The 13,616-nt window shown below is 41.7% G+C and overlaps 1 protein-coding gene across 2 annotated transcripts; it reads left to right on the top strand.

The window, feature by feature from the left end:
- Nucleotides 1-3,314: 3,314 nt before the first annotated feature.
- On the top strand, nt 3,315-8,983 carry PERCC1 (proline and glutamate rich with coiled coil 1). Of its 2 annotated transcripts, none has more exons than XM_077449475.1 (2): nt 3,315-3,413; nt 7,879-8,983. In XM_077449475.1, exons 1-2 carry the CDS (start codon nt 3,398-3,400, stop codon nt 8,703-8,705), a joined length of 843 nt encoding a protein of 280 aa, XP_077305601.1. In that variant the 5' UTR covers nt 3,315-3,397; the 3' UTR covers nt 8,706-8,983. The 2 variants fall into 2 exon arrangements, with proteins under 2 accessions (XP_077305601.1, XP_077305600.1); XM_077449474.1 differs by lacking the exon at nt 3,315-3,413 and adding an exon at nt 6,029-6,175.
- The last annotated feature ends 4,633 nt before the right edge of the window (nt 8,984-13,616 follow it).

The raw sequence follows: 13,616 nt of genomic DNA, 5'->3' as shown, positions 1-13,616 counted from the left end.
CCATAAATCACAACCTTTTAGTAACTAGTAGAGTGTATTGTTAAGGCAAAGAATAATATTGAGGAAAATAACAGCATAAGCAATGCATTCAGGATTTATTATGATAATTTCAGTTCCAGCACATCAAACAGAATAAACTATAGCCCTCCTCATAAAATGAGCAATAGCAAATGACACAGTTGGGTACCAATTTGGCTGTAGGCTAAATCGCTTGGGAACTCTTGAAATGAAAGGGCTAAGCCTAGACCTTTGGTCAAGAGCAGTGGTGGCTGGTGCTCAAAATTTTTGAAGGGGTGCAAACAAACTGAAAAAACCCATCAAATGCTCCCACTGTGCCCATCAAATGCTCCCACTGTGCCCATCAAGTGCTGCCATTGTGCCCATCAAGTGCTGCCACTGTGCCCCCCTGCCCGCCATCTGCCTGGAACCAGTGGCGGCTGGTGAAGTTTTTGGATGGGGGGGGGCGCCAGACCCCGCCCATCATGACCCCGCCCATCATTTTGGCCCCTCCCACTTCTCATAAACCACGCCCCTCATGTAATCTGAAAAAAAATTTGGCGTGGGTTCCCCCCCTCCGAGAGCATACCAGGCCCTTAGGTCTGGTATGGATTCCAAGGGGAACCCCCTACGCCGAAAAAACGGCGTGGGGGTCCCCCCAGATCCACACCAGACCCTTATCCGAGCACGCTACCCGGCCGGCCAGGAAAGGGGGTGGGGACGAGCGGGCGGCCCCCCTCCTGAGCCGTACCAGGCCGCGTGCCCTCAACATGGGGGGGTGCCTTGTCCCCAAAGCACCTTGTCCCCATGTTGATGAGGACAAGGGCCTCTTCCCGACAACCCTGGCCGTTGGTTGTCGGGGTCTGCGGGCGGGGGGCTTATCGGAATCTGGGAGCCCCCTTTAATAAGGGGGCCCCGGATACCGCCCCCCACCCTATGTGAATGAGTATGGGGTACAATGTACCCCTACCCATTCACCTGTGAAAAAAAGTACAAAAAAAAACACAACACAGGGTTAAAATATTTTATTGCACAGCTCCGGGGGTCTTCCATCTTCGGGGGTCTTCTCGCCGGACTCTTCCGCTATCTTCTTGTAGCTCTTTTGCTAGCGGAGGAGCCCGGCTTTCTTCCTCGCCGCCGGCCTCTTCTTCCGACTTCGGGGGTCTTGTCCCCCTCTTCGGTTCTTCTGCCGGATCACCGCGCCTTCTTATAGCTCTTTTACAGGCGGTGGCCCGGTCTTCTGTCGCCGCCGCCGCCGCCTTCCGTTCTTCTTCTTCTTCTTCTTCTCCAGGAGATGTTGACTCGACGATCTCTCCGGCCGCAATGCCAGGGACGCGCTGCGCTGCCACTTATATAGGGACAATGGGGCGGTGTCACATGGGTTGATGTCACATGGGTTGGTCACATGGGTTGATGTCACATGGTGACCCCGCCCCCTTATGATGTCACAGTCCCGGAGGATGCTGGGACTGTCGCCATGTGACATCAACCCATGTGACCAACCCATGTGACATCAACCCATGTGACACCGCCCCATTGTCCCTATATAAGTGGCAGTGCAGCGCGTCCCTGGCATTGCGGCCGGAGAGATCGTCGAGTCAACATCTCCTGGAGAAGAAGAAGAAGATGAACGGAAGGCGGCAGCGGCGGCGACAGAAGACCGGGCCACCGCCTGTAAAAGAGCTATAAGAAGGCGCGGTGGCCCGGCAGAAGAACCGAAGAGGGGGACAAGACCCCCGAAGTCGGAAGAAGAGGCCGGCGGCGAGGAAGAAAGCCGGGCTCCTCCGCTAGCAAAAGAGCTACAAGAAGATAGTGGAGGAGTCCGGTGAGAAGACCCCCGAAGACGGAAGACCCCCGGAGCTGTGCAATAAAATATTTTAACCCTGTGTTGGGTTTTTTTTGTACTTTTTTTCACAGGTGAATGGGTAGGGGTACATTGTACCCCATACTCATTCACATAGGGTGGGGGGCCGGTATCCGGGGCCCCCTTATTAAAGGGGGCTCCCGGATTCCGATAAGCCCCCTGCCCGCAGACCCCGACAACCAACGGCCAGGGTTGTCGGGAAGAGGCCCTTGTCCTCATCAACATGGGGACAAGGTGCTTTGGGGTGGGGGGCCGCACGCTCCCCCTCCCCCAAGGCACCCCCCCATGTTGAGGGCATGCGGCCTGGTACGGCTCAGGAGGGGGGGGGCGCCCGCTCGTCCCCACCCCCTTTCCTGGCCGGACGGGTAGCGTGCTCGGATAAGGGTCTGGTGTGGATCTGGGGGGGACCCCCACGCCGTTTTTTCGGCGTAGGGGGTTCCCCTTGGAATCCATACCAGACCTAAGGGCCTGGTATGCTCTCGGAGGGGGAACCCACGTCAAAAAAAAAATTCTGAAATTTGGCGTGGAGTTCCCCCTTCAGAGCTCATTCTCTGATTGGCCACGGCAAAAGTCGCCTGGCCTGGGGAAACCTTTCTGGCTGTGAAAGCTTTTTTTCCATTCATTCAGCTAAATGCATGAACATTCTCAACAAAGTAGAAACTAGAAAGCCTTTATGCGGTGACTCACCTCCTGCCTCACTGTCTTGCAGCTCCGCTCGGGCTGAGGAACGGAGCTGCCGACGTCACTTCCGGGTTTCGTGAAGCAGCCGAAAGCCGGAAGTGACCTGCCTGTCTAAGAATGACAATGCTCCCGCCCGTAGAATCACAGTGGTTTTACGGGCGGAAGCTAGTCGGCGTTCTACAGTGCGCCGCAAGGCGGGTTTTTAACCCGCAAATGAAGCGCCATGGATGCAATCTTGTGATTGCATCGACATGACGCTTCTCATAGTGCACTGTGACCGGCGCCACAGTACACTATGTTAAATTGTTAAATGACATTTTTTTTTTTCTTAATGTCTTAAAGGGCCCGTTTTTTTTTTTATTTTTTACTTTTTTTTTTTTTACACCTAGGGGGAGGGGGGGCGGCACCCGGGCGCCCCCTATAGGCGGGCCGGCACTGCCTGGCACTTACCCTATCTTGGTGCAGCAGTGGATGACGGCGGCGAGCGGTTTCCTCAACGTCTTCTCCTGTCCGCTCCTCCCGTCCTCTCCTATGATTGGACGCCTGATTGTCCATGCAAATAGCGGTGGCCGGTTCGGGGCATGTTCAAGCCTAGACATGGTCAGATGCATGCATGCTCAGACATCCATCCCAGGTGTGCAGCTACATGTGAGAAGTGACGACTGCTGTCAGTTTGTCAATACTTCTTGCTGCTTGAATCCGGTGAATGTGGCTAAACGAAGAAGGCTTAAAGCTGAGTACAAATGGATTTTTGTTTTTTTTGTTTTTTTTTTAACAGGATTCAACAACTAAAAGAAGAAAAACTGCACAAATATACAGATCCTTAGGATACACCTTCAAAATGATTGAATACAGATGTTCCCAGTGACAGGTACTATTAATGCAAACATATTTTAGAAAATTGTGCACTCCTAACCTCATGGTAACAACCAGCTTCCTAAAGCTTCACATGGTATCAATTGCCTGCACAGAGCCCTGGACTCAACCCTACTGAACACCTTTGGGGTGAATTGGAATGCCAATTGTGATTGCTGTCTACTCATTAAACATCAGAACCCGACCTCACAAATGCTCTTTAGGCTGAAGGGGCAAAAATTCCCTCAGATACACTCCAAACTCTTGAGGAAAGCCTAACCAGAAATGAAGGCACCTCTGAATTAACACCCATGGTAGTGTAACGTGCAACAGCAAACTCGTATAGATGTATTGGCCAGGTGCAGCCACTTTATCTATGCCACGAAGAATTAAGGCAGTTCTGCAAAATGGGATCCAACCCGATACTAGCAAGGTGTACCTAATAAAGTGGCCGGTGAGTGAATGTGTGTGGGCATATATATCTATATATCTATCTATATATCTATCTATCTATATATATATATATATATATATATATATATATATATATATATATATATATATATATATATAATCACACATACTGTGCCTTGAAAAAGTATTCATACCCCTTAAAAATTGTCATGTTAAAACCAAAAATGTAAATGCATTTTATTGGGCTTTTATGTGATGGACCAACACAAAGTGGCACATAATTGTGAAGTGGAAGGAAAATGATAAATGGTTCTCAAAATATTTTACAAATAAATATCTGAAAAGTGTGGCATGCATTTGTTATCAGCCCCCTTTACTCTGATACCCCTAGCTACAATTTAGTGGAACCAATTGCCTTCAGAAGTCACCTAATTTAGTAAACAGAGTCCACCTGTGTGTAATTTATTCTCAGTATAAATACAGCTGTTCTGTGAAGCCCTCAGAAGTTTGTTAGAGAACCTTAGTAAACAAACAGCATCATGAAGACCAAAGAACACACCAGACGGGTCAGGGATAAAGTTGTGGAGAAGTTCCAAGCAGGGTTAGGTTATAAAAAAAAATCCCAGGCTTTGAACATCTCATTGAGCACTGTTAAATCCATCATCCAAGAATGGAAAGAGTATGGCATAACTGCAAACCTACCAAGAGAAAGGAGCGCATTAATCAGAGAAGCAGCCAAGAGGCCCATGGTAACTCTGGAGGAGCTGCAGAGATCCACAACTCAGATGGGAGAATCTGTCCACAGGACAACTATTAGTCGTGCTCTCCACAAATCTGTCCTTTATAGAAGAGTGGCAAGAAGAAAGCCATTGTTGAAAGAAAGCCATAAAAAGTTCCATTTGCAGTTTGCAAGAAGCCATGTGGGGGGCACGGCAAACATATGGAAGAAGGTGCTCTGGTCAGATGAGACCAAAATGTAACTTTTTAGCCAAAAAGCAAAACGCTTTGTGTGGCGGAAAACTACCAGTGTCAATCATTCTGAACACACCATCCACACTGTGAAACATGGTGGTGGCAGCATCATGTTGTGGGGATGCTTTTCTTTAGTAGGGACAGGGAAGCTGGTCAGAGTTGATGGGAAGATGGATGGAGCCAAATACAGGACAATCTTAGAAGAAAACCTGTTAAGAGTCTGCAAAAGACTTGAGACAGACTCAAAGCATATTCATGTGTTAGAATGGCCCAGTCAAAGTCCAGACCTAAATCCAATTGAGAATCTGTGGCAAGACTCGAAAATTACTGTTCGCAGACACTCTCCATCCAATTGGACAGAGCTTGAGCTATTTTGTAAAGAAGAATGGACAAAAATTGTCACTCTCTAGATGTGCAAAGCTGGTAGAGACATCCCCAAAAAGACTTACATTTGTAATTGCAGCGAAAGGTGGTTCTATTCAGGGGGCCGAATACAAATGCACGCCACGCTTTTTAGATATTTCTTCGTAAAAAAAATTGAAAACCATTTGTAATTTTCCTTCCTATTTACAGTTATGTGCCACTTTGTGTTGGTCTATTACCTAAAATCCCAACAAAATACATTTTATGTTTTTGGTTGTAACATGACAAAATGTGGAAAATTTCAAGGGGTGTGAATACTTTTTCAAGGCACTGTGTGTGTGTGTGTGTGTGTGTGTGTGTGTGTGTGTGTGTGTGTGTGTGTGTGTGTGTATATATATATATATATATATATATATATATATATATATATATATACTGTATATGATATAGATATCTTTTTTTTTTTTTTTTGCTGTGCCTTACAGTCAATCACAAGCCTATTTGCTTGCCAGTCTATTCTTTTTTTCTTTTCTTTTTTTTTTTTTTTTCCACCTGACTAGCAAAGTGTCTGAGTCAATATTGACTGTTTGTCAGGCATCGTGTCCTTTAAAAGATCTCTACTCCAGAAGTCAAAATAGCATGAAATGTAATTTTCCAGCTTATCTGTCAGAGGAGACCAGGGACTGAGATGGCTCCTGGCGATAAGGGCCACAGGTACAAGTGTCGGGGACAGCCAGGCAGCTGTGGAGAAAGGCTTAATAGCAGAACCCACAGGAACAGCACTCGAGAATCCCCTGGCAAATTGACCATTAAGTTAAAACTCACCATCCGCCTCTAATTTGTTCTCTTCCTCTCCCTAGCTGGTTGCTGGGTGCTAAAGCAAATCCCTGCTGTGTTTGCCCAGTATAATGTTACAATACTCCTATCAAATATTTGTCAACCTGTCAGCCTCAGCTCTCCCTATAAATACTTTATCTAAAGGCTTAGCTGGAGCAAAAGCTGGGGACCTGAGCCAAGCTTACCATCAAGGTGAGCTCCAAATATTTCTCTCCTACATCTTCTTTTTTTTTAAAATTTTTTTAACCTTTTTTTAATTCTAAAGTGAAAGACAGACAGATAGGTAAATAAATAAAAAGTAGATAGGAAAGATAGATGATACGTTCATAACTGTGGAATTAAATACAAGGCAATAAATCATTGTATTGCTTTTATCTCTGAAAATTCTCCTTCGCTATTTAGAATTTTATGGGTACTTTTTTATATTTATGTCGGAACATTTATTTGCAATCATCATATTTTTTTTTTTTATTACTAGATTAGTTACGTTTTCTTAACTAGCTTGTAAGATATAATAATTGTCCATTACATTTTTTTTTATTTACTTTTATGTATGACTTGCCTAGTTACATCATTTGGTTTACAAAAGGCATATACATCACAATTAATCTTATAAACTGTATCTTTTTGAAATTTACATTAATCCAGAACAGGTTAAAAAAAAATCAAATTTGTGTAACCAGGAAAAAAAAATATTTTCAGTTTCCATAATATTAATCGGATAAACCATTAAAACAAAATTCAGCTAATAATACTGTATTTTGATATAGGGTTTAAAAGCCATTGAAAAAGCTCAGCTTATTTATTTATTTAATGTGTCTTCAGATTTACTAAAACAAAAATATCAGTTTGCTCAAATTCAGCAATTCTCTATACTTGTTAAATGAAAACAAGAGAAACAGAGTTTTCCTGTAAAAAAAATAAAATAAAAAATACATTCAGCACTGCCTGGCACATTATTAAATCTGTGCATAATTGCTATTTTGACAGTGGATGATGGTAAAGACATTTTTACCCTATTGACTAAAAAAATTAAAAAGCATTTTTGATTATTAAAATGCTAATTGCCTGCATGATTATCATTCTAATTATGATCAAAATGTAAACAATTAAATACTAAATGCTGCACAATGGTAAATGATGTAGGGTAATGCCATATAATAAACAATATTTATGTATTTTATTTTTAATTACGCTGTTTTAAAAATATTTAAAATGTCTTGTTTTTATCAATTAACGTTTCCCTTGCTCTAGAACACGGCTAGCCACCCTATTTTTCTAGCTTGAAATGTCATCTTTTACGTCTTATACCTTTAGAGGCATGTTATTGTGTTGTCACTCTATAATATGCACATATTTTGAGTGCTTATGTGGTATACAAAATTACATTTGATGGGTTTAAAGGATTGAGTAAAATTTTATCAGGCGTATATTTATGTAATTATCATTGCTTAAAATTACTTACAGCATTCTTGGTGGTTTTGCCAAGTTTCACATTGAACGAAACATAAGTTATACCCTTTAAATTTTATTTAAATCATAATTATCAGCAATTTATTAGTATAGTTGTTTTAATAAATTAAAACATCTTTAACGGTATTTACCAAACATACAGTACATTTCTACTTTGCATTATAATTTGAATATGAAAGTAGCTATATCAATAGTTTAAATATGCATCTCTCTTCTGTATTAATTAATATAAATCCTGAATAATAATAATAATAATTTTGCATACGTAAGACAATTTAATAATTGTACTTTTTTGAATTGTGGAGATGTTTTGTTTTTTGAATATTGAGGCAAATTTTTATACATTACTCTTATTATCATATAGTCAATATTGTATTGTTTTTAAGACATTTGAATTTTTTCTGTCTTTTTGTCTTTTATAGATTATTTCTTGAAGGCAATGGCAACCGGCGTGATACGCAACCTCTCAGAGCTTAAATTCCCCTCGTCCTTTCAGAATCCATACTTGCTCCCGGATCTGACTCAGGATGTGCACTTCCAGGATTCTTCTGAAGAGGAAGAAGAAATTCTGGACGAAGAGGAGATGGATGACTTGTCAGATGGAGAACCAACAACCTTCAGGTCAACCCTTGTTTCTTATGACCAGGTCCCAACTCCTGAAGAGAGCACAGAAATGACCAAGCAGCTTTTGAAGTTTTCTGAACTTATAAGCTCTGACATTCAGAGATATTTTGGGCAGAAAACCAAGGATGAAGACCCAGACTCTTGCAATATCTATGAAGACTACTTTACTCCCCGTCTGTCAGGAGGACAGGAGATGTATTACCACGATCTGGTAAGGATAGCTCAAAACAAAAACCATGAGAAGGAGGACTTATTTAACCCACTTACACCTCCAGTTGAATTTGATGAAAAGATATTAAAAACCATATATGCAAAAGAAGACCCAAAGAAACTTGGACCCCTGTGTGAGCTGTTTGACTTTGGCCTTCGTAAGTACCTAAAACAAAAGTCATCCCTAGCCAAGGATGGAAGGCAACAAAGACTAGATAAGAAGTATGCACATATTGTTCCCATGCATAGAAGACTCTTGCCGCTTTCATTTTGGAAAGAACCATCTCCAGATCCATCATGCATTTTAAACACTAATACACCAGACTTCAGTGACCTCCTGGAAAACTGGACATCTGATGCTCATAATGAACTACATGGCGCTTCTAGGGACCTTTTAGGTGAATTCAGTAGATAGGTCAATGCATGGACTTTACTGCAATAAAACAAAGACGTAAAGTAATCCTAAAAAAACTCAAGCATCAACAACCAATAGCTACAAGTATAATAGTTAAAAACAACTTTTTATTTTTATTATTATTTTTTTTTTAACACAGCATGGTGTGGTAAAATATGCAAAAATAATTTGATTAAAAAGAAATTATAACCAGATGAACACTACAACCACATTACAGCAAATGAAACTCATGTAGAGCCACCATAAATTGCATTTTAACAATTAAAAAAGTTTTTTTATTTATTTTTTATATTCTTGAGAGGTATTTGGTGTTGTTACAGAAATAGTTTTGGGCTCATATGGTTTTCATTTTAAGTTTGCTCATTAAGACATATTTTTTTTAAATTGCCATGTTTCAACTCTGTTGATAAAGTAGTCCTCCATGTTGAACTGTATGCTGTTGTTGGTGATTTTCATTTAAAGGAAATACCATTGTAATGCTCAGCTTTTGTGTACCACCTTTGCTAGTGTCATACTTTACTGCGTTCTTTGTATCATTCTTTTCTCGTGATACACACAAAGCCTTTTTTCAAACAAATTGCTGGTCTTATGACCATCTTAGTTGGTTTTGCCATGGTCAAGGTGGCGTCACATCAAGAGGGGCAGAGTTAGGACCTGTTTCAACAGGCTTTGCTCTCGTGTTGATGACGTAATTTTGACTTCAGATTGAGATGCTTCTAAAGTCATTCAGAATTCATTGAAAGGTGTATCTAACCTAATTCTAACTTGCTTCAAGCAGGTTTTAGTTCCTCATAGGCAAGTATGAGATGGGAAAGCCCATCAACAGAGACCCCCAACTATGATGATGCAACACGAAATTCACTTATCCGCTGAGCTGAAATGATACAGAATCTCACCCGCTCATGTGACAATGGCTCTTGTAAAGTATTATTTTATCTTATAAAGTATCTTAATTATTATGGGGGGGGGGGGGGGATTCATGAAACCATACCTCATCTACTTTGTGAAAAACAAAAAAAAAAGGATATCTGAGGGGGGGCTGTATACAAAACATTGTAATTATAAAAAGATTTGCATATCTGTTTGTTCATCAAAACATCCTCCAGGGTGAATGGGGCAAAATCAAATGTTCTCAAGGTATTTTGTCTGCAGATCAAATGTTATTCATAGAAAAAAAAAAACTGTGTAAATAAAGAAAATACAAGTGTATTATGATGACTATGTTGCTGAGTATCATAAGAAATAAGTATGCTACTCAACTGAGCTCTGTCTATTGGCCAAAATTAACCATTAGCCATTTAGGCTGTTTTATTCAATGAATAACATTTGATCAGCAAAAACAATAGCCTGAGAACATTTGATTTGCATAAAATGAATTTACATGCGGTTTTGATGGAATACCCCCAGTATGTTTTGCAAGGTGTGATTATTGGTATATGATATTTGGCAGTTTAAAAAAAAAATGGCTCTTGATTAACATGCAAATATTATTTTTATTGGCTTTAAATTTAGAGAAGGCTTTCATAGCAATAAGTATCAATTTGGTGAAAGTGGCGTTTTCCTGTCCTGACTCCAGTGTGTGAATTGGTACAAAGTGAATCTACTCGCTTGTGTTGTGGCTACCAAGTGGTGGAAGGAATAGCAGCATTAAAAGCAAATGTGCCATGGCATAAACATGTGAGCTTTCAACCCCTTCATGGCAAAGGTCAAATAAATCTTAACGCCAGAACACAACTTTTATTGCAACATTGACATGTCAGTAAAACTGCATATCATCGCTACTGCTTTGTGTATCCAGGTGAATTATACCTTGTTTTTTTAGGACAAATTTGGCTCTTATTTGGGGGTAAATAGTAATGGATATCTCCTGTGTTTTTTTTTTTTTTTTTTATTATTATTAAAGGAAAACTGGCACAAAATAGTAAAAAAAAATATCATAAAAAAAAACTGGCTGCCTATTTTAACCTAAAATAAACTCTCCGATTCCTGACAATTGCAACAACATCATATGAGTATGTTATTTGTAGTTGGTACCCATAGTAGGGCCAAGAAACAATAGCGTGCATTTTGCTTTTTTTATCCTACCTAAAACACACTGATACTAAATCAAAAAATACACAGAGATCCTAATCTTTGACCCTGACAATGACCTAGATCAAACCCTTATATAGCTATTTTACATTTAAATTATTATTAATAGTATTCATATTATTTTTACACACACTGCTCTAGAAAAGGAGAAAAATTATACACTGTAATATACAATGTATCCTGCATGTAATTCAATGTATCGGTTTTTTTTTTCCAATCAAGAATAGAAAACAACGCAGAGGTAAACTGTACAGTGATTTATAACTGTGATAGCCAATCAGAGGCTATCACAGCAATCTGGTGATCAGGGACCAGGCCCCCCCGCTTCCTGATTGTAAGTACAAGACCCAGAGCATTCGATGAAAGCTCAGACTTTGTGCTGGGAGCGTGCTGTGCACAGCGGCGCATATATGCAGCCATTGGTGTGCACAGCCTATTGCATTAGGGTGTGCACACCAAAGCTCAAACACATATGTGTATGTGTGTATATATACTGACGATGTCAGTAGAGCAGTGGACGGTGTCATTAGGGCAGAGACTGGTGTGAGTAGGCTAGTGGATGGTGTCAGTAGTTTTTATTTTTATCATTTTATTTTTTACAATTTATTTAGGAGCCCCATTAGGGAACTTTGGTGAAATATCAGGAGTCTAAATAGGGGGAGTCTGCACCACCCAGGGTGTGCCCAGACACACCTGGCACACACCTTTGTAAGCAGCCCCACGGATAAAGACCCAATTCCATGAGGCCACATATATGTATATGCTGGTCAGGAAAGGATTATAGGACTTCAGCTTTTAATTTCTGATTGGCATACCTGTCACTGTATTTGAGCCATATCAGTATAGATCAGGGATCTCCAAACTACGGCTCTCCAGCTATCGCGGAACTACACGTCCCATGAGGCATTGTAAATCTGTGACATTCACAGACATGACTAGGCATGATGGGAATTGTAGTTCCTGAACAACTGGAGGGCCATCATTTGGAGACCCCTGGAGATGCAAGAATAAGAATATATATCCTTATATAATGTGGGGAGTGGACTTAGCCCCCTGAGCCATGATTGGCCAAAGGCATCCTGCCTTTGGCCAATCATGGCTCTCGCAGCAGATAGCGCTGTGATCGGCCAAAGTATACAGGTCAGGTGCATGCTTTGCCCAATCAGCAGCCGACATCGCAGTGCATTATGGAGCGCCCTGCGGTGCAAGAATTTGCCGCGAACACCCCATATTTTCAGTTTGCGAGCAAACGAACACCCGATGTTCGAGTCGACCATCCCTAGTGTCAATACATTGAATAAATGTGTGGGCGTGTTTTCATCTGTCAGAATAATTTGACGCTTGATTTTTTGTTTGTTAACCAGCTTCCACTTTAACTTGGAGCATCACAAAAGTCAGGTGTCACTTTGCTTTTTACAGTTGCTGCCTTGTCTCATACACTGTTTCCCAGCTCCCGAGAGTACATAACAATGCAACGTTACAAAGCCCTATTATTGTCTACCTTTCGCTGAAAGTGTATGTAAACCTGATAATGAGCTTCTCTAATTTGGTCTGATAAATATACCATTGAAAGCATTCCATCTGTTCTATAATTTCCTGTGCTCTCTTCTGCTTTCCTATCAGTTACTGTTATTGTTCCCAGCTCTTTGTGGGTTACAACTCCCACAAATTTTATGGAGATGAGGAAAGGAGGGAGGCATTCTGTAGCCCTAACATACTTCCTGCTCATCTATTGACCGTAAGTAAGCATGGTCAACTCAGGGTGTTACTCGCAGAATCACCAGGTAAAAGTGAAATAGAAACCTTAAAAAGAAAACTAATGCGGCCATCACATTTAAAGTAACCCTGGTGTAGCGGTGCCCCTGTGGGGTCGCTGAGTGTAATAGTTCCACTTGCCTGGCATTCACTTCCATTCATACATTCCAGACAATGAATAGTCCATCAGCTTGTTTTTATTGGGGGGATTTAACTTGGATGGGGAAAGGGACATGGGATGCCCAAATAGATGATCTTGTTAAATTAAACAAAGGATTTTGAATCTATAAAGTCTCTAAAGCTCCATACTCCTCCAGCACATCACTTGAGTAAAACTTCACTTTCTTTACTGAGCAATTCTAGATTACTGTCACAGATCGCACGTGGTTAGGCCTCACTCTGAATAAGTCCCAACTGTTCAATATCTGCCATTTGCTGGCAGGGATCTGCAGTCCCCTTTGGTGTAGCAATTAATAGCGACTTTTGTGCTAACTGATTCTTGGTGGACTACTGGTCCCAGTCAGTCCTGTGCAAGTCCTGCCAACCCTCCTGACTGCAGCAACTTGACTGAAACACCAGCAACAACACAGTCTCTCCCTCTGGCTTTACATTCACTCCTTTGCATGTCTCTCCCAGATCTTCTCACTGAGCCTGCCACTCACCGATCCCGGAATGGATCCCTCCTAGTGACTTGCCTGGCAGTGCTCTCCGTTGTCCTCCTCCTGTCCCTGTTCAAGACACCCAAAGATAGCGTTGAATGAAGGGGGTTCCTTCCCTGGGGCCTGAGGTCACCCCCAGAAAGTGGGCTCCCTCCCAGGTCATGACAGCCTAACCCTTCATCACTAGTTCTTCCACCCCAACAACTCCCACAGCAGGCTGACCCCGAGTATATATAGGAGGCCTTCCTCCTGCCAATCCTAGTTGGGGATTGGTCAGGGCTATCCCAGATACATTCCATGTCACTCCAATCCTCTGCCCTGCCTCTTTTCCAGAAACTTCTAGAAACAGAGGAGGCGCCAGAGAGATTAAGTACATGTCAGTCACCTGCTACTACACTAAACCACT

This window comes from Lithobates pipiens, unplaced genomic scaffold, assembly GCF_037356315.1.
Source record: "Lithobates pipiens isolate NorthernLeopardFrog02 unplaced genomic scaffold, aLitPip1_a1.2 Scaffold_22, whole genome shotgun sequence".
In the NCBI taxonomy this organism is placed as follows: domain Eukaryota; kingdom Metazoa; phylum Chordata; class Amphibia; order Anura; family Ranidae; genus Lithobates; species Lithobates pipiens.
This window is presented reverse-complemented; position numbering and strand designations above follow the sequence as displayed.